Genomic DNA, 24,026 nt, shown 5'->3' on the forward strand with positions numbered 1-24,026 from the left:
CATACAACTCGGAGCTGTGACCCGGAAGAGCATCCTGCCAGTTGTTTCAGGAAAACAGGACAACGGTGAGGTATAACTCCAACGGCGGTCGTACTCTCCTTATGGCACAAAGGCCTCTAGAAAGAGGTGCGAGATCAGATCGGGTTGCACACACACACAGAGGAGATTCTGACCTCTCCGTGCGCCGTCACCTGCACAGTGCCACACGCATCCAAAAGACACAGGCGGGCAAGAGGAGCATGCAGCCGCAGAGAGAGAGGCAACAGAACAGACGTGAGACCCGTGGAAAGGTAAGGAGGAGAAAAGATGAGTAGTGCTCACGAACCGCGGCACATGCTGCTGCTGCTGAGATGGAAAGTCGGCCTCAGCGCCTACCATCGCACGCACACACGTACGCAAAATCGTACACAAAGAAACCGTGCAGCGTCATCTGTGGTCGAGGGATGGTGCTGCAGCGCAACATCAAGCGCTTCTGTCCCACGGGCTCTCTCGCTGTGGTGGCACTATCGCCTACCAGAGAGTGCGTCTTCGCTGTTGTTGTGCTGTTCTCGTTTCTTCTCTTTTTTTGAAGGGGGAGTGCTTCCCGGCGCCACCTCTTCTCTATGCCCATCGTGTAGCCCAGCATCACCCTTAAACTGTCGGCCTCGGCATTTCCTTTTAGTAGTTCTATGCATCACACGATACCAGCTTCATCTCCGCTACTGTTGCTTGATGAGCTTCATGACAGCTGCTACGAATGCCTCGAGATGCAAAATCGGCTTCGTTCCAAGCTTCATGTTGTGGTCGTATTTAGCGGCGAGCTCGATCAGCGGGCGCTGGAGGGCCGGCGCCACAGCGGCAAGCAAGCTATCCACCAGCGTCTTTAGGATGGTCTCACCCGAGATACACTGGGCGAGAAGATCGTAGAACTTGAGGCGCACCTCGTGCAGCCTCTTCGGCGTCTGCTCCGCCACAATGTCGTGCGATATTTCGTCCAGAAACAACTTCCAGTCCGCCTGCGGTATAGCGGCACCGTTGCCGCTCCAATCCACCTTCGCCAGAGCGGATGCCTCCAGCATCAGCAGCCCGCGGCGCAGGTTGCCGTCGGAGCGCAGCGCTAGTGAATTCAAGAACGCCACCGACGGAAGAGGTCGGCCCTCGCCCTCGCACACGCGCTGCACGGCCAGCTTCAGATTGTCCTTCGAGTGCGAGGCGACGCGGATGCCCAGGCAGCGGGACCGCAGCGGCGGGATTAGGCGTGAGGTTGAGTTGCAGAGGAGGAAAAGGCGGCAGGTGTTCATGTACTTCTCCATTGTTCGACGAAGCGCATGTTGGGCAGTGCGGCTCATCTTATCCACTTCGTTAAGCACCACCACCTTATATGGCACGTTCTTTCGGTTGCCGGAAGTGGAGTGCAGAGGCACCGTCTGCGCGATCTCGCGAATCATCTGCATGACGATGGCGCGATCATAGTTGCCGGCGTCGGACGGGTTGATGTCGATGTGATGAGGTGAGCTGAGGGTAGCGATGTCCACGACCTTGCTGTCAGACACCTGCACGCTCTTGTGCTCCAGACGTACCGAAAAAACGCTGGGGCCGTAGATCTCATGCAGCATGGCCATGGCGCGCGTCTTCTTACCGCTGCCAGACGGACCGTAGAAGAGGAGGTGCGGAAGATCTTGCGCCTTGGAAAGGCGGGTCAGCACCTCCTTGAGCTCCGGGTATAGTTCTACATCCTTGAGAGTCTTTGGTCGATACCGGTCCACCCACAGCATGGCTGATGCAGCGAACTCTCACGAGCGCAGAGGTGCCCGGAAAGGGTTAAAGAACCGTTAGAGTTTGAGCAACAGAGGATCGTAGAAAAAAAAAAACGGCGCCGCACTGTCTGTTCCGTGTGCACCTCTATGAGAGAGTCTGTCGAGATGATCTGTGGGCTTTTCTCTTCAATGTGTGCGCCAGTGTGCAGCCGCCACGAATAGACAGGGAGCCACGTGTGCAATTTGCGCTACACAGAAATTCCGCGCTATCGCTCACGCAGCGCCAGCATTAGCGAAGGAGGGAGGGGGGTGGAGGCAGGTAGAAAGGGACGCACTTGCTCTCCTCTTGGATGAAGCAACCCTTCCACCACACGGTCGCTGAAAGGCCATTCTTGCCAAATGAGGCTACTCTTAGGCGTCGCTCCCTCTTGCCTACGCCGCGCCGTGTTGAGCCGACGACGCCACTGAACGACAGAACTACCACCAACGCCTCTTCTATTCGTATTTGCTTCCGCCTCGCCGCTTCCCGCCGTGGCGCGCGGATTAGCCTCACTGAAAGTCGTAACACATGCACCAGGAAAGAATAACAAAACAGTCTCCCTCATCGGCAGAGCAGGGCCGACGTGGGCGGCGCACACTCGTGCCTCCTCGATAGGAACAAAAGGAGCCGCAAAAACAAAAACAAAAAAAAAGAACGCGTGGATAATAAAAAATGGCTTTCGTCATTTCAGCGCGTCCCTGCTCTGGCACGCGACACGAGTTCCACTCCACGCCACAGCACCCTGCGCCGACTCGGCCACCCGAGCACGGTCTCTGCCTCAGCCGCAACCCCACCCACCCACCTTCCAGGTCGCCTCACGCGTCGCTCCCACTGTGCTGGTCGCCATCTGGCGCACCTCTCTCTCTCTCTCACACACACACACTGTCTGGGGGGCAGCTCAGGCTCCCATCACACACCAGTGGGCAGTGAGGCGGCCGAAGGAGGTACGTGCGAGCCACGCGGACACGCTTGCCTTCTATTCTAGGCACGGCACAGGCGTGCTCACCGCCGCAGCTCGCTCCGACGCAGCGCCATCCACGACCTCAAGGCCGACACATCGGTACCGCTGAATCGCTCCCACATCCGCCCACGTCGTGGGGTACACTTTTGAGCCTGTCACCACCGCGTGCGGCTGTGCATTCGCAGGGACGTAAAGGGGGGAGGGGGACGCGGGCTGCGGGGCTGGCCCGCGTGCGCCGCGGCAGGTGGGACGCCGCCATGAGTTTGTGGCAGCAGGGGCATTTCACGCTCTCCTGAGTCCGCACGCTTCTGAGAGGCGCGGGCGTGTCAAGCGGAAGGGGCCCTGAAAGAAACACACGTCCACAGGCACGCACACGGGTCCACTGGTGTGAGTGAGTGGCAAAAAGGAGGGAAAGAAGAACTGAAAGAAGGGTTTAGAGCGACAGGGGGTTGCGACACGCAATTCAGAGGCGTGGTCAAGGTGTTGGGGGAACGATACGGGGTGAGCGGTGGGGTCAGGGGGTGAAGGGGGAGAGGGAGTGGCGCTGGCGCTGACGCGGGGACCGAATTAGAAAAGGGGATGGTGAGAGAGCAACTTTTGCACATGGTACGTGTTTGGTCGGGCGTGCCTTCACCGACAGCAGAGGTGTAGCTTCACCCATCGATTCGCGCTCACTTGCCACACTCTTTTTCGATCCCCTTCCTCTTGTTCTGCAGTGTCTCGCCCACCGTGTCCTCACCCCTACCCGCTGTACTGTGGGACACAGCGCTGGTGCATGCACGCGCATACAGAGCACCACGCACCCCTAGAGGCATACCTGAACTATGTCTGTCTAATAGCCGCGCCCGATGATGAAGGTGGTGGTCAGCTCCATGCCCAACCACACCGAGGCGTTCGCTGAGAGGGAACGTAGAGGGACATGCTGTGTAGCCCCTGTAGAAGCCGCTCACCCCATCGGCCGCGTAGGTTGTGCGGATGATGTCGGAAATGGACACCTTCGTCTTGGAGGCCTGCACGCGGGTTTTGGCAAAGTCGCACGGGTAGCTGCTCGTCCAGAAGCACATGCCGGCTACCATACCGCTCAGCATCGGCACCACCACCTCGCGACCGGCTGCCGTCGAGGCGAGCGGTGTGTCGAGCAGCATGGTGCGCGCAGTCTAGCATCCCGTAAAGTAAAACGGCAGGCCAATGAGATGAGACATCAGTGTCGGGGTGTAGCCGAAGATGCCTCGGTAGCCCTCCACTCGAATGATGTGAAGCAAGCACGAAGCTGGCACAGCCACCGTGGAAGACTCCTTGCCGCCCTGGCCGAGCATCTGCAACTGAACCTTCACTTTCGCCACAGGCGCCACAGTCCGCACATAAAGAGGTGTGGTGAGCTGGGCCGAGACGGCGGTGCGCCACAGCGACGGCGGAGTGTGTGGGTCCTGCTCCGGCACTGCCATTAGACTGTTCATTGTCTGGTTGAGGCTGAAGAGCACAGCGTTTTGAAAGCTGCAGAAAAGGAGTCGGGGTGTGACGCCGCGGAAGAAGCCACGGACGCCCTCGTCCTTCCACGTGTGCCACACGCAGGAGGAAATGGAGGGGAAGATGCCGTTCTGTACGCGGGACTTGATCGTGTCGAAAGGGTGGCTGGAGCCTGCCTGCATCGCGCCGCCTACGGTGCCTCCCACGAAACGACAGAGGATAAACAGGTAGTCTTTGGAAAGGTCACCGTGAGACGGCGGGGTCGCCGACGTGGCCGCCATCGAGACCAACGACGCGCCATCACAGCTGTGCAAAGTGTCTTGTTAGACAGCGATGCGCGGGGCACCTAGTACACGCGGAGGAGCAGCATGGGCACACACGCACGGGCAGCGACTCGGTGCGCCGGATGAGAGACGACAAGGGCAGATGAAGAGAAAGAGGATAAGGACTGCTTCAACGTCAGGTGGCGTGTGAAGTTCGCGCGGAAATCAGCGGCGCATAAATGAGCGCCACCGATGGAGCAGCCGCACCTCCGGTACGCCACGACGATGCATGTGAAAGCGGAGGTGCGGAAGGCGATACAAGGAGAAGTTTAGAAATTGTAGGGAAGGGAGATGGCATCACAGCAGTCAAACGGTTTCTAGCTTGCATGCTGTCGACAACGTGTAACCGCAGCCGCGCAGGGCCGCCACGCGCTGCATCGGACGCCAGCAGCCCACCTTTGGGCGTGGCCACAAAAAAAAGCGAGAGTGCATAAGCGGGATCAAGAGAGAGAGAGAGAGAGACGGCACCCGTTTCTTTCACCGCAGCATCACTGATCGACGACGCCTATGCTTCCCTTTTGCGCTGCTGAGTTCGCTCACATGTGTTTTGTTCGTTTGTTGTTTGAGTAACATCGACATCGAAACCGGACTATCGGCCCACGCGCGTAACAGCCCATCGCTCCTCCTGACGAGCCGCGGTCATTCGACCCGTCGTGAGAACTACTGTACATGAGAGGAGTACGAACAGAAAGGAGACCAGGCAACGCCAAAAGCGCTTGCGTTGACGGTGCCGAGGAAAGGAGAAGGGTGGTGCGGGCGCGGGTGCGGGGAAGGGGGTGGGGCTACCACGATGGGGATGATGAGTGGCCGTGGTGGAGAGTGGCACACACCTCCGAAGAGAGCACGGCATATCTTGAAGAGGCCGAGAAAGCGGGAAGAGGGTAGGAGGGAAGAACATCCACAGCAAAGAGCGTCACAAACTCTGCGTGCGTGTAGATGGTGTTCTCCCCACGTGCTTGACTCAGTACGAGGGCCAAGGGGTCGGCGCGCGGAGAGGCGCGTGCCAAAGCCACCGGCGACAACGGCATGCTGGTTGAACACATTGTCCAGCATTGCCGTTTCGGGCTCTCACTGTTCTCTCGTCGCTGTTGCTCGCACTGCGTGTCACAACGCACAGCAACCGCAGGGATAGGGCGGAACAAAAAGGGTCGATGCTTCCGTGCACTTACATGCGCACCAACGGCGGTGGTGATCCGCTACTTGCGCTTGAAGAATTGCCGGCGGCGGAAGAGGTCCGCATGGTTCAGCATTTTGCGCCCCATTGGTGAGGCGCAGACCTCCTCGAAGGAGCACGTCGCTGCGGTGCCGAAGAGAAGCCGCAGATTCATTTTGCTACACGGGTCTGGCTGGTCCATCAGACGCGCATTCGTCGCCTTGAGGTGGCACAGAGCGTCCATCTCATCCAAGGAGACGCGCCCCTCTGCACCGGGTGCGGAGAGAACATGGAAAGCCTTTTGGGCGCCACGGATCGGCTGCGGGTCGGCACACAAGAAGCCGAGCAGTATGTGCGGTTGAAGAATCTGGTTGGCGGCGTCGTGGAACGTGCACCACAAAATGCGCATGTGGGCCTCCACAAGCGCTTCGTCGAGACAGTGGTCCAAGAAGAGCGACTTTTCGAAGAACTGCTCCTCGGTGAGCCCGCAAACCCCGAGGGCAGCACGCGTCTTCAGCAGGTCCTGCAGCGAAATCTCGCGAATGCCTCGCTGCGCCGCGGCGGATGTCGGCGTCCTCGCCGCTGTGCCCGGTGTGACCCAGAAAAGTAAGTGCACAATGACATCACGCCAGTCTACAAAACCGGTGCGCTGTGGATCGAAGGTGCTAAAGAGCTCCTCGCGAGTCTTCCGTGTCATGTGCGCCGCGTCCAGACCGATAACCGCAGCCTCGGCGTAGTCGTCGTCCTCTACGAGAAGCAGAAAGTCGAAGTTGCTCAGCTGGTAGTCGGGCGCGACGCAGCGAAACTGCTGGGCGAGCTCGAGGAGTCGCGCCGCCGTCCGCCCGGGGTGCACCATGAACTGCGGTTTTGTCAGTTGGGCAAAAAGCGGCACGTCTGTGAGGAAGCTGCGGCGCTCCTCACTTGTGGAGCCGATCTTCGTTGGCGTTGGCGACGCGCAGTCTAGCGCTTCGGCGGCGCCACCGGCGGTCTGTGAAGCAGGCGAAGGCCTCTCTCCGAGGACAGCAAAGGTGGTGCAGCCCAGGTGCATCGCGGGGCTCTTCTTCTCCGCCTCCACACACTCACGCAAAACGTACACGGCCGTGTTTGCAGCGGCGGCCTCTCCTGCCATCACGTCTAAGAGGCTCGCCTCCATTCGCATGCGCATCTTCTTTGCGTGCGCCTCCGCCTCCTTCAGCAACATCCGCCCACAAGAGTGAATCGCCGCCACCCGCGAGGTGGCGGCGACCCTTTCTGCTTCCATGAAGCCGTAACACTTGGCGGCGGCGATGGCAAAGATGGAGGTGGGTGCGGCAGGGCTGTTGCCCGCGATGCTGCCGCCGCCACTGGCGGCGCGCTTTGGCGCCTTCCCCTGCACATCCACGACGGCCTTCAGCTTATCCGTGATAGAGGAGAAGCCGTTCAGCACCCCCTGCGCCACCTCCGCAAGCTGGTCCTCAGCGATTTTCTCATTCGGCTCGTCGGCTACCTTGTGCGACTTCTTTGTTGACGTCACTCGCTTCTCCTTGGTTGATTTTCCGCCCGGCGAAACCGACGGCGAAGCATCCCCGGCGACGCTGGTCGATGGTGTTAGCCGGTCTGGGGTGTTCATCGACGTCAGCGGCACGTCCACCTCGACATCATCGAACCCCAGAGGCTCTCCTATGACAGCGCCGAGAAAGAAGGAGAAAATGTGCATCGCGAAGAAGTATCGGTCCGCCTCGGCCTGTAAGAGGCGGGTGAATGCCTGACACACAAGGGTCTGCCAGCCCCCCATGAAGCTTGCCGCGCTGGTCAAGGTGTCCAGCAGCCCCCTCGCCTCGCCGTCGCGCAAGGCAATGCACCTGTGCAGTGCCTCGTCCAGCGCGTCTAGGGAGAGGTGCAGCTCCGCCTTGCAGGCTGGCAGTACACGCATGGAGGCCGGCAGCGAGTCGAAGCACCGCTGGAAGCGGTGCAGGATGGCCTGCTTGTCGTCCGGCCGCTTCCAGTATAAAGCCATTTGCGACTCTACGCTCGTGTGGTAGCGGAGAAAGAGCTGCACCAGGTGCGTCATGCTGCTCCAGGTGCCGGCGTAGGAGCCCTCGTAGAGGTCCGTGAAGTTTGTCAGAGCCTTGAAGATGATGCTTGCTGCAGCAGCGCTCAGCGTGGTCGCCGACGAGCCGGACGTCTTCGCCACGGTGGCGTGGAGGGCTGGCGGGATGGGGGCGCCTTTCTCGGTGTAGAGCTCGACGAGCCGCAGCCGCTCCGCCTCTCGGGCAGCCTTCTGCGACTGCCACGTCGCCTCCAACTCGCTCAGCCGAGCAGCGGAGGCGTCGCGCTCGTGGAGCAGCTGTCGGCTGATGCGAAAGTGGGAGATGATTTGATCCACCGCCTCCAGCGCCTCCTTTTGCACCTCGGCGGCTGGGCCGTCGCCCGCCAGTTCGTAGACGCGGGCAAAGGTGGGGCCCTCTGACTGCTGCGCCAGCCATCGGCGTGTGGCTCCCCACCCTTCCATGTGGTGAAAGACAGCTTCATGCAGCTCCACCGACGACGTATCGAGGCGGCACAGCGGCAGCATGTAGGGCAGCCGCTCTTGGGGCGGTGGATTGTAGGTGAGGTGGTATCTCGCGCCTGTCTCGCAGTCCGTGCGCAGCCCTGCAAAGCGGTGGAACACCTCCTCCGGGGCACAGCTGATGTGCAGCACCCCGGAGAGCACCGTAGGGAGGGACGCAAGCTCACGTTCAGCCCGCGCCACGAACGCGCGCTCCGCCTCCTGGGCGGCCTCCGTGTCCTCCACCTCTGGTAGCTCCGCCGGAGGAAGGGCGGCGAGATCCACCTTCTTGAGGGGCCGCGCCTTTGGCTCCGGCTTCGCGGGCGTGTCGTACTCCGAAGAGGGATGATCGGGCAGACGCAAAAGGGGGGGAAGAACCCCTGCCGTCGCCTCGTCTGCCGCGCTGCTGCCGCCGTCGCCGCCACCGACTAGAGCAGTCGTTGACAGACCCCATCGCTGCGCAACCTTGAGGTACGGGTGCAGCAGCGGATTGCTGAGTCGCTGCGCCAGCATCTTGTACGCGTCGACGGAGCGGACAACACCCTCGAGTAGAACGGCGTCATACGGCAAAGCCTCACGTGCGTTTCGCAGCTCCGTCAGCTGCAGACACAGGAGGTCCATCATGAGCTGCACGCTCACGGCGCCGCCGTCCAAAAGCGTCACTTGCAGGCAGCGGCCGAGTTCAGCCCAGTCATCGGCGCCTTCCTCCTCTTTCGCCATCGCGTCTGAAGAGGCGGCGTGCAGGGCGCGCTGCACCAGCGTCTCGTCGGAGATGCACAGGAGGCGGTATTTCGACTTCAAAAAGTTGGCCAAGAGGCTCTTGCCGCTGTACTTGGGGCCATCTACTACCAAGATGGGCACCGAGCACAGACAATGCACCTGCGCCAGCGGTGGCTTGGGTTGCTGCTGCCCGTAACAGAACGCTAGCAGGGCAAGAAATGCGGGGCTCGATTGGGCATACGGACTGCCGTGGAAGATGTGGTGAAACGCCTCCCGCACGGCTGAAACAGCGACGCCATCGACCGAGCTCAGCCGCCGCAGCGTCGCCTCCACCGAAAACGCTGCGAGCAGCGTTGTGCCTGCGTGGCTGAGGTGGTTCTCCCCCAGTTCACTCAAGCACTGCGCAGTGCGTTCCATCATGTCTTCCAATGTCGCCTGCACCGCAGCGTTTCGGTCGGCGAGCAGCTGAGCGGCGTGCCGCGCGTTGAAGTCCCCCCATCGTGCCTGATCAGTCTCCTCCACGCTGCGCTGCACATACACCTCTCGCTGATGTGTGCGTTCAAGGAAGGCGATGTCGCGCAACTGTTTCTGCTTCTTGGCAGACTCGATATCGAGCTGGCGGGTAATGGACCGCTCGCACACCTTCGACCAGCAGGCTGCAGTGCTTCGAAGCGTGAGCATCAAGCTCTCCTCCGCGGTGGAACGGCGAGCGCTGTGGAAGCGAACGTCTCTCAGAAAGCAATTGCGGGCATGCACGATGCGGGTTTTGAGGAGGTCATCTTGGTATTCGTTGCGCAGCTTGCGACGGCACCCACGGCTGTTGCGATCCTCCTCGCGTGCCTGCGCGATAGAGGCGCGATAGTCGTCCTCGACGCTCATATGCAAAGGGCGTCCCCCCACCACCACCACCCTTGAAAGTACGTGCGCGTAGGCTGGGTGTGGGTGCGGCTGCGAGGGTGGAGAGAGCGGTGGCCACAGACACACAAGTACAGCGTTTTCTTCCCTCCAGTAAGCAGTGCAAAGCCAAGAGGAGAAGCGCAGCCGCAACGGCACAGCGCAGCGACGATGGTGGCCGGTGCGGAACAATTATGATGAGAGTTCGGCGACAGGACACGCGGGGTGGAAAAGCAAAGTAAGAGAAAGGAGGGGTGCGCGCATTGGGGGGGAGAGAAAAGAGGGAACAGGTACGCACGAATGGAGAAGATGAGAACCTGTGCAACAGGGTCGCACGTGTGGCGCGATCCCCCTTCATGATGGCCGCAGGTCAGACGTGAACTGTGTTGGTGTGCGCGCGCGTGTTTGCGTCTGATGTAGTCGACAGGGCCCGACAAACCTCTGCTTGGTTTTCGTCCTCCTTCTTTCGTTGGCTCCCGCCTCCGTACATCTGCAGACGCGCGCACACGTCTTTACATGGTCCACAAATGCACAAACGAAGACAACACCTGCACATGCATGTGCGCACGCGTGCACGCGTGCCGTCACACTGCACATGAGCGCCATAAGCACGCTCGAAGGGGCTACATGCATTTTTTCGAGAACAGGCGGACGGGCGATAAAGAGAAAACAAACCAGTAGCGGGATGCCTGCAAGATGCACCGTGACATGACGACGAAGAAGCAGCCCATGCCTCAGCAGCTAGCTCAGAGATTGCGACTCCACGGCTGGGCACCCTTCGGCGCAGGCTTCGTAATGTTGATGCGCCGCATCGCCTGATTGTACTCGTTGTACGTCTTGAAGAAATTGAGAACGGGGTGGCGCGCCTGCCGCCAGTGTAGACGGCCCTGCCTCCACAGCCGAAAGTCCACTGTCAAGCGCTTGCATGACGGGTGGAACAGGTACGCAAAAAGCATTGGAGTGACGTAGCGACAGGTGTCCGAGATAAAGGCCCAGGCCCAGTTCTCGCCGGTAAAGATGGCCTCCGCCTTCATGATTTTTTGCTCTACTACGAAGTAGGCCGTGCCCTGGCGGTGCGGGTCATCCACGAACTGGTTACGTGCTGCACCCACCACCTCCAGCGCATGCTGAATCTCCTGAACGTCATCGATTTGCGACTCCAAAATACGTTTCTGCCGCGTGTCGTACACGCGCTTCTGAACACCGTACATGACGCGATCAGAGTACCGGTGCCGCTTGTAGTACTTGGGGAATACCATTGTCCGAGTGCAGCGGTAAAACCCATAAAGGTGCACCAGCGCAATCGGGTAGCAGGCGTAGGGTATAAGCATGGAGTACAGGAAGGCACGGATGGGCGGTATCACCATGCCAAAGTCGATGTAGCCGAGGCGATCGCGCGTGCGGCTGCACGTGTGCAGCGGCTCCTCCCAGAGGTCGGTCAGGAGGAGGCCGTGAAGCGTCCAAGTGGCATCCGCAGGGGTCTGCGGCCTCCGCGCCGGGCCACCCGTCCGCTCCGGGAAGTGCGCGGCCAACGACGGCGAGGAAGAAGTGCAGGGGTCGGATGCCATGATTGCGGCGCCTCTGTCACTCTGTGGGGGATGGGGGGTCTGTGTGAGCGCACGGGTTGTTGAGCGTCGCGAAACGGACACCTACAGAAGAGGACGAGGGCCAGCTTCCGAGTAGATGGAGAGAAAGAGAGGACGAAACCGATGCGGCCTGCCGACACCCTCGCACCCGTTCCGTTATCATCTACCCAACAACACCATTGCAAGACATCCAGAGAGAGGCCGTTGCGTCACCTAGGACGCCAGCCTTCGGGCACGGACGGTAGAAAGGCGCACAAAGCGAGACGGCAGGGGATGCGCGCGCCAGACGACTCAACGCCGTGAGACAAGTGTCGTGCTGCTAGCCGATTGGAACAACTGACATGGACGACTGGGGCTGCATATCTTGCTTTGATGCAGCTCTGCTGTGCACTTCCCCAACGTGTCTGCCGCACATTTCTAAGAAAAACACACAGATACGTTCTGGCAGGCACGCATATTTACGAACATCTCTCACAGTGAGCTCGATGTCATCCTTGAAGGCTGGGAAAACAAGCATTCGCTTGCAATACGGAAGCGCACGCCTCGAGGTAAACTTCGCTAAGTTTTTGCTATTCCCCAGCCCGCCAAATCCTCCACCAAGTATGAGTTCAGCTCATCTCGACATGCTTTTCTACAACCCATCGAGTGGTGCCGAGCAGCGCTAGACACGCGGGCGCCACAGCACCCTGCGCCGACTCGGCCACCCGAGCACGGTCTCTGCCTCAGCCGCAACCCCACCCACCCACCTTCCAGGTCGCCTCACGCGTCGCTCCCACTGTGCTGGTCGCCACCTGGCGCACCTCTCTCTCTCACACACACACTGTCTGGGGGGCAGCTCAGGCTCCCATCACACACCAGTGGGCAGCGAGGCGGCCGAAGGAGGTACGTGCGAGCCACGCGGACACGCTTGCCTTCTATTCTAGGCACGGCACAGGCGTGCTCACCGCCGCAGCTCGCTCCGACGCAGCGCCATCCACGACCTCAAGGCCGACACATCGGTACCGCTGAATCGCTCCCACATCCGCCCACGTCGTGGGGTACACTTTTGAGCCTGTCACCACCGCGTGCGGCTGTGCATTCGCAGGGACGTAAAGGGGGGAGGGGGACGCGGGCTGCGGGGCTGGCCCGCAGATGAGGCACTGGTCCCTGAGATGCCGCGCACCGAGGTGTCCCCCGTCATCAGGGTCGAATTGACTGAGAACAACAGAAGAGCACACCGACGGTGAAGTGAAAAAAAAGAAGTGCAGTGATGGAAAGCAGAGGAAGGGTGACGGCAAATCAGAGGTCGTGCACGCACACGTCTGTGCGTGCAGCGGCACTGAGCAAGCGCCGGTGCACTTCAGAAAAGGGACGAGGCGAAGCTCACCCGATACTGGCCGTTGCCGTCAACGGAAACGATAGGCTGGAGAGAGGGAGCGGTGGCAAGAGGAGTCGGTGCCCCGTTTTCGCTGGGGTGGTGCACACCTCACCGTCGGTTTATTCGACACACACACGCACACATGCATTATATGTGTGCACACGCGCAGGAAGGGAAGGGCAGGAAAGACGCAGAGAGGAAGAAGAGGGAATTGCACGAGAAAAGGGTAGATAGGAGGGACTGTGCAGTGAGAGAGCGTCATCCACGCGCTGCCGCCGCGCGCAAGGCACCGCGTGCTGCAGTAGACGCCTCGTGCATATTTCAGGCATTGAACAGAAACTCTGTGTGCCCAAGCGTGCTGCTTCTCTTTTCCCCAATTCACCCCTCAGCCCAGACGATGACCAGCCACCACCGTGGTGGCCGGGTCCGGTATCCACACTCTGTGGGGAGTTCAAGCGCCTGCACAACATGCTCTCGGGCACAGCTGCGGGACCTTGGCGCCGGTGGGCTGGTCAGAGCTGGTGTTGTGCCGAAGAGACTTGCGGCCATGACCACCAGTGTACCAGCCCACTACGAATCGCGTCATCAGTTCAACAGATATGCTACTTGGCGAGTCTCTGATATCGACATCAGGCCACATGGTGAAAAAAAAAAAACACACACAAGCACTATGCACACGCGCGCATGCCAAGCGCCGCTGCCAGGTGGTGTGCCGCATCTGCCCGAGGCACGCGGTCGTCAGGAGAGCGCGAGTGATGAGCGAGAAAGGCGCGAGGACGTCCACACCGAGGAACACCACGGTGCACGTGCGCGCACTGTGCGGCACCTCCTTCATCCGACCAGGTGGGCTGATGAGGCGCACATGCCAGCCGCACCACATTGCAGGATGCCGCGGCTCGAGGCCCCTCAGCGCGAGGCCTGGCACACAGGCAGGGTGTGCAGGGTCTCTCAGAGGGAGCCTGGCCTGAGGCTGGCCAAACCTCCCCCCTGAGCTCGCCCGGCATGTGCCCAGACCACCACCCCGCTGCTCCACGCACGACAGCTGCCCACCGCCTCCACCCTCGAGCTGGACCCTGCACGCGGCCCGCGTGCGTCAAGACGTGCAGTGCACACGGGTGCGTCTGGCGCCGATCACGCAGCACGTACGCGAAAGATGGCACGAGGACGGACACGAAGTGCCCGCAAGGCGCATGGTCCGATTTGACAGCAGGGACGGCTCGTCCAACACAACGAGGATGTGGTCGTGGTGCAGCAGAAGGCAGGTGAAGTGTCGTTGTGGACGCTTCTATCAGCGGATTTGTTCGTGGTGGACTACGGGCACATGGTGAAGAATGCGGAAAACGAATAAAAAATCGATATCAGTCATGCCACGTTGCACCAATGTTCTTCGCCATGAAGGCGTACATGTCGGACGTCTCGGTGATGATCTTGCTCGTGGGCTTGCCGAAGCCGTGACCGGCAGCCACCTCCACACGCGCCAGGAACGGACCACCCAGCTCCGGGTTCGCGTGCTGCAGCGTGGCGACGTACTTGAGCGAATGCAGCGGTACCACACGATCATCATGGTCGCCGGTCACCACGAGGATGGCCGGGTACTTGACGCCGGCGCGCACATTGTGGATGGGGCTGTACTTCTCCAATACCCTGAAGTCCTCCTCCTCATCCGGGTTGCCGTAGTCGGAGATCCAAGCATGGCCGATGGTGAACTTGTGAAACTTGAACATGTCAAGGACGCCCACTTGGCACACGACGCACGAGAACTCGTCAGGGGCTTGATTAGCGCAGGCGGCGACGAGGAGGCCGCCGTTGGAGCCGCCCATGATGGCCGTTGTGGCAGGGGAGCCAATTTTGTTGCTGTGGAGATATTTGGCGGCGGAGACGAAATCGGTGAAACAGTTTTGCTTCTTCGTAAGGCGCCCGGCGTCGTGCCACGACTGGCCGTACTCGTTGCCGCCGCGAATGTTCGGAATGGCGAGAACGCCGCCGAGGTGCTGTAGAAAGACGATGCGCGACGGGCTAAAGCTGGGGGTCAGCGAAACGCCAAAACCACCGTAGCCGTACAGCATGACCGGTGATTTGGTGGACAAGGACCCCTTCTTGTGCACAATAAACATCGGAATCTTCGTGCCATCAGCAGATTGGTAAAAGTGTTGCACAGTGACATAGTCTTCGACGTTGAGGCCGTCCACTACGTCGTCCTTGTAGACCGTCAGCGAGCCCTGCGGGTTGTTGATGTCCATGACATAGGAGCGACCTGGCAACATGAACGAGGAGACCTTGAAGGAGACAAAGTCCTTCTTATAGTCAGCAAATAAGGACGTGATGGTGCCGAGCGGCAGGTCCAATTTCTTCATCTCCGTCTCCCCGTGCAGCTTGCGGTAGTACATCACGTCCTTGACGTCCTCAAGATACACCATGATCAGCGTGTCTTTCACAAGGGCAGCACGGTTCAGCACTGACTCCTTCTCAGCGACGACATCCTTTTCCTCGGTCGTTTCCAGGTTAATGGAAATGATCTTTTTGCGCGAAGCATCCTTGGTGCTCGTCATGTAAAACATCTTACCCTCGTTGCCGACGTAGCTGTACTGGCCGACGAATGTGTTCACCACCTTCTTGAACTCCAGCGGCTTCTGCAACTCCTCGTAGGTGGTCGGCAGCTTCGCGATCCAAATAAGGTTGTTCGGTTCACACCCGTTCATGACGCAGATGACGAGGTACTCGTGGTCATCCGTCACCTCGGCCGCCAAGATCCACTGGGGATGCTCGGGCACCTGCAGAATGAGCAAATCCTCCGACTGCGCGGTCCCGACCTTGTGGAAGCACACGTACTGATTCTGCGCCGAGTCCGTCTCGGCGCCCTTGTCGGCGTCCTCGCTGAGCTCGGGATAGCGCTGGTAGAAGAAGCCGTCGTTTTTCCACCACGAGATGCCCGAAAACTTCGCCCAGTTCAGCTTGTCCGGAAGTTGTTCCCCTGTCTCCGCGTTGAGTACCTGGATGTACTGCCAATCGCTTCCCTTGTCGCTGAGGCTGTAGGCAAAGAACTCCTCGTTCTCGCTCCAAGCGTGCGCCTTGAGAGCAGTGGTGCCGTCGGCACTAAGAGTGTTTGGGTCGAGAAAGACAGTCGGATTGTCGTCCTTGAGAGACGTCGCCTGCATGATGACGCTCTGGTTTTGCAGACCGGTGTTGTATTGATAGTAGTACTTGCCAGCGTGCAGACTCGGGTTACTTGTGCGCGCGTAGTTGAGCATCGCCGTCACTCGCTCCACTATCTTGTCTCGGACCTCGTTGGAGGACTTCATGTACGCCTCGAATGCCTCGTTTTGCTGCCGCACGAACTCCTTCGTCTCGGCATGACATGGGTCCTCGAGGTAGTCGTACGGCTCCGGGATTGTGCGGCCGTGCAGCTGGTAGGTCGTAGCCGCACGGCGGACCACTGGGTAGAGGGACTTCATGTCTGGGCTCTGCCTTGTGTGCGGAATCTCCTGGCGGAGAGGTCGACAACGAGGCCACAAGCACGACCAGCGAAAGAGAGAGAGGCAGGGCAGCTAAAAGAAAACGAGGGACTTTTAACAGACCCAGGATGCAGGAAGCAAACAGAATGGTAGCTGAGAAACAGAACTCCTGCGGTGATGTGGGATCTCGCATACATGCACGCACGTGTGCGTGTGCGTGTGTGTCGGCATCATACCGCAGGTGGTGGCGAGGGCGGGAGGGAGGAAACAGAAGGGCGACGTCAGAGAGGCGGAGCAAGAACGCAGAGAAGACAACTAGGTGATGGCAGCGGCAATACCACCCACAAAGGGACGCCTCTGGAAAACGCCTTCATGCACACCTAGACACCTGCGGCATGACTAAGGGAAAGTTTCCACAGAAAACCGCAGCTCAGGCGCGTTCTGGCGCCATATCCCTTTGGCATGGGCAGGGGCAGCGAATGAAGCGCGTCCCGCAGGCGTCCGTACCAACGCGTGGTGCCGAGTGGGGTGCGACGCGCAACCTGCGGGCAGCCACACCGGGTGATGGCCAGGACGTATGCGAGGAGAGATGCACTACAAAGATGACGAGGAGGTGCGCGATACCAACACGCCGTGGTAGCGCCCTGTCGCACAGCGCCTCTGCTCTGAGAAAGATTGGTAAACATGCGTTACTACGAGGTGTACCTACTAGAGAGAAGAAAATATATAAACAACCAAGACCTAAGAGAGAAACCCGATATCCTTCTTAGACGGTGACAAGAAGGCACGCGTGTTGTGGCGTGCTAACGGGAGCGGGGGTATCGGGATTGGGGTGACGGAGAACAGAAGCAGCGATGTCAACAGCGACAGAGACACGCTCGATTGGCAACAGAATTCCTTCCACTCTCTCCCCCCCCCGCCCCTCCCTCTCGACCTGACACCGCCTACTTCACCTGCCGCGGCCGCAGATGCCATCAAGAACAAGGAGCGGCGCGTGCGTCGGGGTGCGTCGACGGGTAAAAGGGACTTGCTGCGCCTGCGGCAAGCAAGCAAAGGAGCTACGAGCGCCCAAACGAACAAAAGAGAAGTACGCGCACCCAGACGTGCCTCCATACACAGCTGTCGACTCGCCCCGTGGTCGCCATGCGCGTTACTGCGGGAGGATGCGGGGAGGGCATCAAACCCCGAGACAAATCCACGGAAAGGCATGCTGCACTTAAACACCGCTCTTGAGCTCCTCGGCATCGTAGAGGGAAAGGCTGTCGAGGTATTTGCGCAGCACCTCTGTCTCGATGTTGTCCTCCCAGGTCGTCTTGGACAAACGCGGAGGCGGGATGGTGGTGTAATCGACCTCGCCCGACGCCTGCGTCTCCTTCTTGCGGCCGACGGCCTCGTTAACGTACGTTCCTTGCACATCCACGGCAAAACCCTCCACGATGGAGCGATCCACCAACACCTTCGGCACCAGCGTGTAGCCGGCGAATTGCTGGTTGTCCTTCACAACCTGCTCCGCAACTTTCTTTGCCTTGTCCACCAGGGCCCGGTCCTGCTCCTTACCAGCGGCGACGTAGATCTTGGCCGTCACGCGCTTCATCTTGGCGTTGACGTAGGTCTCGTACACCTCCGCGACATCCGGGAGCAGGTCTAGCATGCCGTTGCTCTGCATCCACTCGAGCGTGAAGGTCGTCGGGGCGGAGAGCGACTTGAACTCGCTCACCTCACTCACCACCACGGTACGCTGCCAGAAGACAGGCAGTTTCGGGATGGCGGCAGCGATGGTCTGGAAGTCTTTCAGAATGGTATCAAAGCTGCCCTTCGGCTCCACCGCCTTGTACAGAAACTTGGCGAACGTGACAGAGTCGCTGGGGACGATATTGGCGGGGAACTGCGCGCGCTCGAAGTCGCTAGCGTAGAGCTTCTTCAGCTCCTCTGACGGGGTGTAGAAGCGCGCCGTCGTGGCAAACGGCACGCACACGGAGAGACGGCGGAACATTATGTTTTTATCGCTTGTACAAGGGCAATCGACAAGGCGAACACTCACAGCGACGTAGCGAGGGAGGGGCCGTGGCAGGAAGCGTAGGAACAGAGGGCGACTCAGTGCTGCAGAAACGACCACGATACAAACGTGAAGCTTCGTTCGCTGCGCTGATGCAGGGCCGAGACGCGAGAAGCGTTTCACAAGGGAAAAGCAGATGAAGCGGGACAACCGAAAAGGGTGAAGCAGAGGGTGGGAGAGGCGAGACAACGAACGCGATGCCAAAGGCAAGCCGAACGTGAGGAGAAGCCGTTAACCTTATCGCATTGGCAAACTGCCGACCGTAAGCACCTCCCACAGAGGGAGCGGGCGTGCATGACGCACCCACATGTCCAACCAAGCGGCATGCGACCGCGTCCCGTAGAGTACCCGTCGGCGCATCGATGGCAGACCGTCATTTGAACTCGTCTTCAGTACGCTCCTCCTCTCCTTTTGCGTGGGGAAAGGGCAAACACTGGGGGAGAGGGGACTGTTCATGTCACGCAGATTTTTTTTTTTCGATAGCATGCTGCTTCTGTTGCTTACGAAGCAACAGAGCGCTCATCACCTCCGGCTCCCTCACCAGCCTGACGCACCCTTCCGCCGAAAGAAGCTAAGAATGACCATGTAGCCGTCCACCGCCATGCTGCATGCACACGTGCATGCCAAAGTCCTTTTTTCTCACAGCTTTTTTGTGGTTCCGAAACAGAACACGAGTTCCACTCCACGCTACAGCCGCCCTGCCACAGGCCCACCGAGTGGTGCCGAGCAGCGCTAGACACGCGGGCGCCACAGCACCCTGCGCCGACTCGGCCACCCGAGCACGGTCTCCGCCTCAGCCGCAACCCCACCCACCCACCTTCCAGGTCGCCTCACGCGTCGCTCCCACTGTGCTGGTCGCCACCTGGCGCACCTCTCTCTCTCTCACACACACACACTGTCTGGGGGGCAGCTCAGGCTCCCATCACACACCAGTGGGCAGTGAGGCGGCCGAAGGAGGTACGTGCGAGCCACGCGGGCACGCTTGCCTTCTATCCTAGGCACGGCACAGGCGTGCTCACCGCCGCAGCTCGCTCCGACGCAGCGCCATCCACGACCTCGAGGCCGACACATCGGTACCGCTGAATCGCTCCCACATCCGCCCACGTCGTGGGGTACACTTTTGAGCCTGTCACCACCGCGTGCGGCTGTGCATTCGCAGGGACATAAAGGGGGGAGGGGGACGCGGGCTGCGGGGCTGGCCCGCAGATGAGGCACTGGACCCTGAGATGCCGCGCACCGAGGTGTCCCCCGTCATCAGGGCATGTCACAGCCGTCAAACGGACAAGAAGAAGCGCAACCGATAAGCACACACGGGGCCATGGAGTACAGAACGAGAAACAAAAAGATAAAAGAGGAAAGCGAAGAACAAAACGACGGCGGCCACAGCCAACGCACTATCTGCATCCTAATAGAAAAGGAGGGGGGAGGGGGGAGGGGGGAGGGGAGCTGAGCAAGGCAGAGTGTCGGAGGGGAGGTCGGGTGAAAAGCAGTGTCTGTTAGATCTCGGGCAGGGCGAGGACGACAGAGGGAGTGGTAAGGATGGGAAGAGAAGGAGAAGGGCTCGAAGGCGCGAAACGCGCGCAAGCACACAGTACACCAAGGATACAACATATCCACTTCACCCGGCACATATTCCCCTCCACTCTGCGTTGATAGCGAACGATTTCCCTTCGCAACACACTTTTGCACGTGTTCTGCTTAGGAAAAGAGATCGTTCAGCTGCGTGTCTCTACCGGCGGACTGCGGTGCGGCAGAGATTGGCACTGGCGCTGTTTGGCTTCCACTTCCCATACCGTTTCCGAACAGGTCCTCGATGGCACTCGCTGCGTGTGGCGGTGATGCTGGCGCCTGTGACCCTGACACGGCCTGAAAGGCTGACGAGCAGGCGCCGACGGTGGAAGGCGAGGCGCTGAACAGGTCACCAAAAGGATCTGCATGCTGAGCGCTGTTGCTGCCGCTCGCCACCGGGTGAAGCGCCCCGGTCCCATCGCCCGAGGACTCGAATATATCGTACCCTGCCGGCGCAGCATCAGGCGCCGGTGGCACATCCTTGGTGCCCATCGACGGTGTCGCTGGCAGCTCCACCGCATCGTCGTCCTCTGTGTCCTCCTCGTCCAGTTCCACGTCGGCCAGCCCGTAGGGAGGGAGAAACGACTGGGACGGGCGGGCGAACACGATGGCGGCAGTGTTGAGGGACTTCTTTAGGTCTGCCATGGTCATGGCATCGCTGAAGGTGTGGTCAACGTTCACAGGCACCATCTGCCCATGAACCACCTTTTTCATCTGGTCTACAGTGATGCCCTTGGAGAGCAGACGCCAGTACGCAAAGGCGCGGTCACGCACATCGGCGTCGTCGCTGTGCGTCGTCACGGTTTCCAGCACACGATTCAGCTGCGGCTCCATCGTCTGTGGGTTTCGTAGAAACATCTTCACTGCCGCGCTCAAAATCGCGAGCTGCACACGCTGCTCTTGTTCCATGATGGTGTCGATAAAGCGCTGAATAATGTCCTTGCCGTTTTCGATGAAGTCGCAGTACTCGCCCAGCATCCACAGCAAGGACACCTTCGCCTCCTCCTCTACGACCTCGTCAGCGCCGTAGTCGGTCACCAACGCATCCAGCATGAGTAGCTCTGGACACTTGCGCACAATATCCTTCGCGGCTGTCACCACGTGAGGCAGCAGCTCTGGCCGCCGATCCACTAGCTGCATGAGAAGGTTTGCGCAGTCAGGCGCCATGGTATCTACCTTGATGGCGAGCGAGGCGATGGCACGCACCACCTCGACCACAAACACCATGTCCACCCCCGAGGCGTACTCGGCGAACTCCTCGATGATGTCTGGCGCCACGGACGGCGTGGCAAGCTTCAACAAGAGGCGCAGCTTCTCCAGCTTAACGAACGGCGGGTCGCTGTAGCGCACATAGAAGGCGTCGAGGTTGGTGCGCAGCAGATTCGGAAAGATGACCAGCAATGCGTGAATGTTCTTGCAGACAATGTACTGCGTTTCAGCATCGCGCTTCGCCAGCGTTAGGAGGGCGGTGTTGACGCGCACAGTGCAGCGCTCAATCAGCTCCTGCGAGCACCGACTCGCCAAGTTGGCAACTACCTTGATCGCCCCCATCACCACCGCCGGGTTCTGGTGGCTCATGCGGGGCAGGACGCGCGTCAGCAGAGTCTCGGCGCTCTCCTTGTCGCTAGGACGCTGGGCCGCCAGTAGGTCAAGAATGTACTCTTGCCCCCATTCGTTGCACTCTGGCAGGTGGTAGACGAGTCGATTCACCCATTCGTTGCTACTCTCGATCTTCTCGCTGCCGTAGTCGTTCACCTCGCACACGATTGCTGCTGCGTTGGATGCGACGATTGGGTTGTTGTCGTTAAGCAGCTCCACAAGGTCCTTCTTGAAGTCCTGCTGGTAAAAGAGGTTCATGTCATCGTGAAACAGCTTGCCGAGTCCCATGGCGGCAGTCTTGCGCACGTACGGGTCCGGATCTGCCACGGCGCGGCGCAGAGGCTCCAGCGTGTATTCGAGTACCGAGGACACCCGGATGCACATCATCGTCCGCACCGCAAGCGCCCGCACAACGGGGGAACTGTTCGTGGTATCTTGCAGGAACGTGTTGACGGCTAGCAACGCCTTCTCCGGCTGCAGCCGTGCCGTGCTGAGCACGTACAAATAGACCAGCTTCTTGAGCTCCAGATCGGTCGATGGAGCTAACTTCACGACGTCGACAAAGAGGTAGCTCACGTCGCGCCCCATCGTCATGTTGGCGATGATGCGCTTCACCGCGGCCTTTTTGCGATAGCTGTCGGTGCCGTTAAGGTCATTTTGCAGCTCCGCTGTTTCGCCGCGGCGCGTCTGCGCAAAGTACTTGGATCCCGTCTTTGTTTCTTCCAATTTGCGCTGAATTCTCTCGCGCGCCTTGCGGAGAAAATTCTCCATCGCGTGCGTTCCTATGATTGAGCGGGGGAGGGGAAAGGGGGACGAAGGGCACGCGCACGTCGCCTTCGACGGTTCCGTGAACAGGCCTTGAACAAAAGGCAAGTGAGCAGGAAACCAATATTTCGCTTCGGACGCCTCCTCGCGGTGCGCAGCGATCGTTAGCCCAGCGTGTCGCTTTCGGTAGCAACCGTGCTGCTTTGTATCACACGGACGCGAGTGTGGAAAGCCGCCTGAAGAGCGGCAACAAAACAAAACAAAAAGAAAAAGGGATCTGTGGGAGGTGTCAGCCGCAGCGGGCGAGTCACGGCAATGTGATGCTGTGTCGACTCGTGGTGTTCCCTTTGCTCGCACCAGCCATGCTCCATAGACGACGTTGATGCAGAAACATGGGAGAAAACGGGGGGGGGGGAAGAGAACGCGAGACGGATGAGATGCGATCAAAGCGGCGGGGAGAGCAGCCCCTGAGGGAGAAGGAGAGATAGGACTGATGCGGCACAAAGGTGAGGCCGTGCCCCCTCTCACGGTCATGCCCACTATCACGTGCCGCCCGTTTGGCCACTACTCAGCAGTGTCCGATACCGCACGACTGTTTTGCATACAAAACACTAACGTAGATACACGCGGAACGGCACGGCGGAGAGTACACGAGAGGATAACGCGTCGATAGAGGGGAGCAGCGAGCATTCATAGGGCATCACGCGTGTTTTGCTGCATTTCCTGTTTTTTTTCCATTTTTCGTTGTCGAACACTCCAGTTCCTGAACAAAACGAAAAGACATGTCGATAATCACAAGCACAAACAAGAACAAGAGGCGTTGGAAAAAAAAAAGGGTCGCCACCGGCATCGCCGTTGCGTCTTGGGAGAGGGAGAGGGCGACAACCGAAAGGGTAAGAGAGAAGAGCTGAGGAGGAAAAACGATCGAGAGTACATTTGGGGCATCTACACGCGCACATGCTTCTCTGATCAGCACCTACTCCAAGGGCCCCTTGCGGATGCGCGTGCGAAGGCATGTGCACGTTCGCGCACATGATGTTCGCTCTTGCCTTCGGGATGCATGAAAAACTCGCAGAGCACCCATGAGTCAGCACAGGCACGTAAGGTTGTAATAGCGACACTGAGAGAGCGGAGAAAGAGAGACCAGGGCACCAATAACACACATATATATAAAGGCAAAGAAGAGCGAGTGTGCATGGCAACGGAAAGTCCCCCGCACGCACATGCGCACACAAGTACGAATACACATGGGAAGGCAGAAAGCTAAAAGGCAAAAAAAAAGCGCTCAGATAAGACATAAGTGTGTGTGTGTGTGTGTGTGTGTCTGTGGCGGACAGAACACACGCAGTTTCCCCTCGGAAGCCAGGCGAGAGCACGCGCGGGCGCAGCGGCATTCTTCGACTCAGTCAGTCGCTCACTCACCCCCATCGGAACAACAGTGAATAAAACAGGGCGAACCGAGGGAAAGCCGAGGGTGACGCATCATGGCGGCCGCGCGGCAAGTGCCATTACACACTCTTCCTTCTTTGCGTCACACCTCGCCATAATGTGCGTTTGACCAGCACAGAGATACAGGCAAGTGTACGAACATGCCAGCAGAAGACGACGTCACCGTGAGTGAGCCCGATGGCCGTGTATTGTGGGATGGAGTCCGGCTTGAGAATGGTGGGCCAGCACGCAAACACAGAGAGAGAGAGAGCCGCAGACACACGCAAACATAGGCGCACCTAGATATGTGTGTCTGTGTGTGCACCCCCCGCGTACTTGAATCATTGCAGCCACACCAACAAGACGATACGAAACAAGCCAAGAGGAGAAGAA

At 59.5% G+C, this 24,026-nt stretch overlaps 7 protein-coding genes across 7 annotated transcripts; all 7 read right to left on the minus strand.

Moving 5' to 3' along the window:
• Positions 1 to 698: 698 nt before the first annotated feature.
• Positions 699 to 1,754, minus strand: LMJF_36_6710 (putative replication factor C, subunit 5; the record flags this gene model as incomplete). The annotated part of the gene is made up of 1 exon (XM_001687212.1): positions 699 to 1,754. The coding sequence occupies one exon, from the start codon at positions 1,752 to 1,754 to the stop codon at positions 699 to 701; it is 1,056 nt and encodes a 351-aa protein (XP_001687264.1).
• A 2,140-nt stretch (positions 1,755 to 3,894) lies between these two features.
• Positions 3,895 to 4,485, minus strand: LMJF_36_6720 (putative mitochondrial carrier protein; the record flags this gene model as incomplete). The annotated part of the gene is made up of 1 exon (XM_001687213.1): positions 3,895 to 4,485. One exon carries the CDS (start codon positions 4,483 to 4,485, stop codon positions 3,895 to 3,897), a length of 591 nt encoding a protein of 196 aa, XP_001687265.1.
• Positions 4,486 to 5,723: 1,238 nt separating this feature from the next.
• Positions 5,724 to 9,806, minus strand: LMJF_36_6730 (conserved hypothetical protein; the record flags this gene model as incomplete). Its single annotated transcript, XM_001687214.1, has 1 exon — positions 5,724 to 9,806. The coding sequence occupies one exon, from the start codon at positions 9,804 to 9,806 to the stop codon at positions 5,724 to 5,726; it is 4,083 nt and encodes a 1,360-aa protein (XP_001687266.1).
• A 761-nt stretch (positions 9,807 to 10,567) lies between these two features.
• Positions 10,568 to 11,389, minus strand: LMJF_36_6740 (conserved hypothetical protein; the record flags this gene model as incomplete). The annotated part of the gene is made up of 1 exon (XM_001687215.1): positions 10,568 to 11,389. One exon carries the CDS (start codon positions 11,387 to 11,389, stop codon positions 10,568 to 10,570), a length of 822 nt encoding a protein of 273 aa, XP_001687267.1.
• Positions 11,390 to 14,122: 2,733 nt separating this feature from the next.
• LMJF_36_6750 (putative prolyl oligopeptidase) lies at positions 14,123 to 16,216 on the minus strand (the record flags this gene model as incomplete). The annotated part of the gene is made up of 1 exon (XM_001687216.1): positions 14,123 to 16,216. The coding sequence occupies one exon, from the start codon at positions 16,214 to 16,216 to the stop codon at positions 14,123 to 14,125; it is 2,094 nt and encodes a 697-aa protein (XP_001687268.1).
• A 1,216-nt stretch (positions 16,217 to 17,432) lies between these two features.
• Positions 17,433 to 18,209, minus strand: LMJF_36_6760 (conserved hypothetical protein; the record flags this gene model as incomplete). Its single annotated transcript, XM_001687217.1, has 1 exon — positions 17,433 to 18,209. One exon carries the CDS (start codon positions 18,207 to 18,209, stop codon positions 17,433 to 17,435), a length of 777 nt encoding a protein of 258 aa, XP_001687269.1.
• Positions 18,210 to 19,970: 1,761 nt separating this feature from the next.
• On the minus strand, positions 19,971 to 22,211 carry LMJF_36_6770 (putative beta-adaptin; the record flags this gene model as incomplete). The annotated part of the gene is made up of 1 exon (XM_001687218.1): positions 19,971 to 22,211. One exon carries the CDS (start codon positions 22,209 to 22,211, stop codon positions 19,971 to 19,973), a length of 2,241 nt encoding a protein of 746 aa, XP_001687270.1.
• Between the last annotated feature and the right edge of the window lie 1,815 nt (positions 22,212 to 24,026).

This window comes from Leishmania major, chromosome 36, assembly GCF_000002725.2.
Source record: "Leishmania major strain Friedlin complete genome, chromosome 36".
In the NCBI taxonomy this organism is placed as follows: domain Eukaryota; phylum Euglenozoa; class Kinetoplastea; order Trypanosomatida; family Trypanosomatidae; genus Leishmania; species Leishmania major.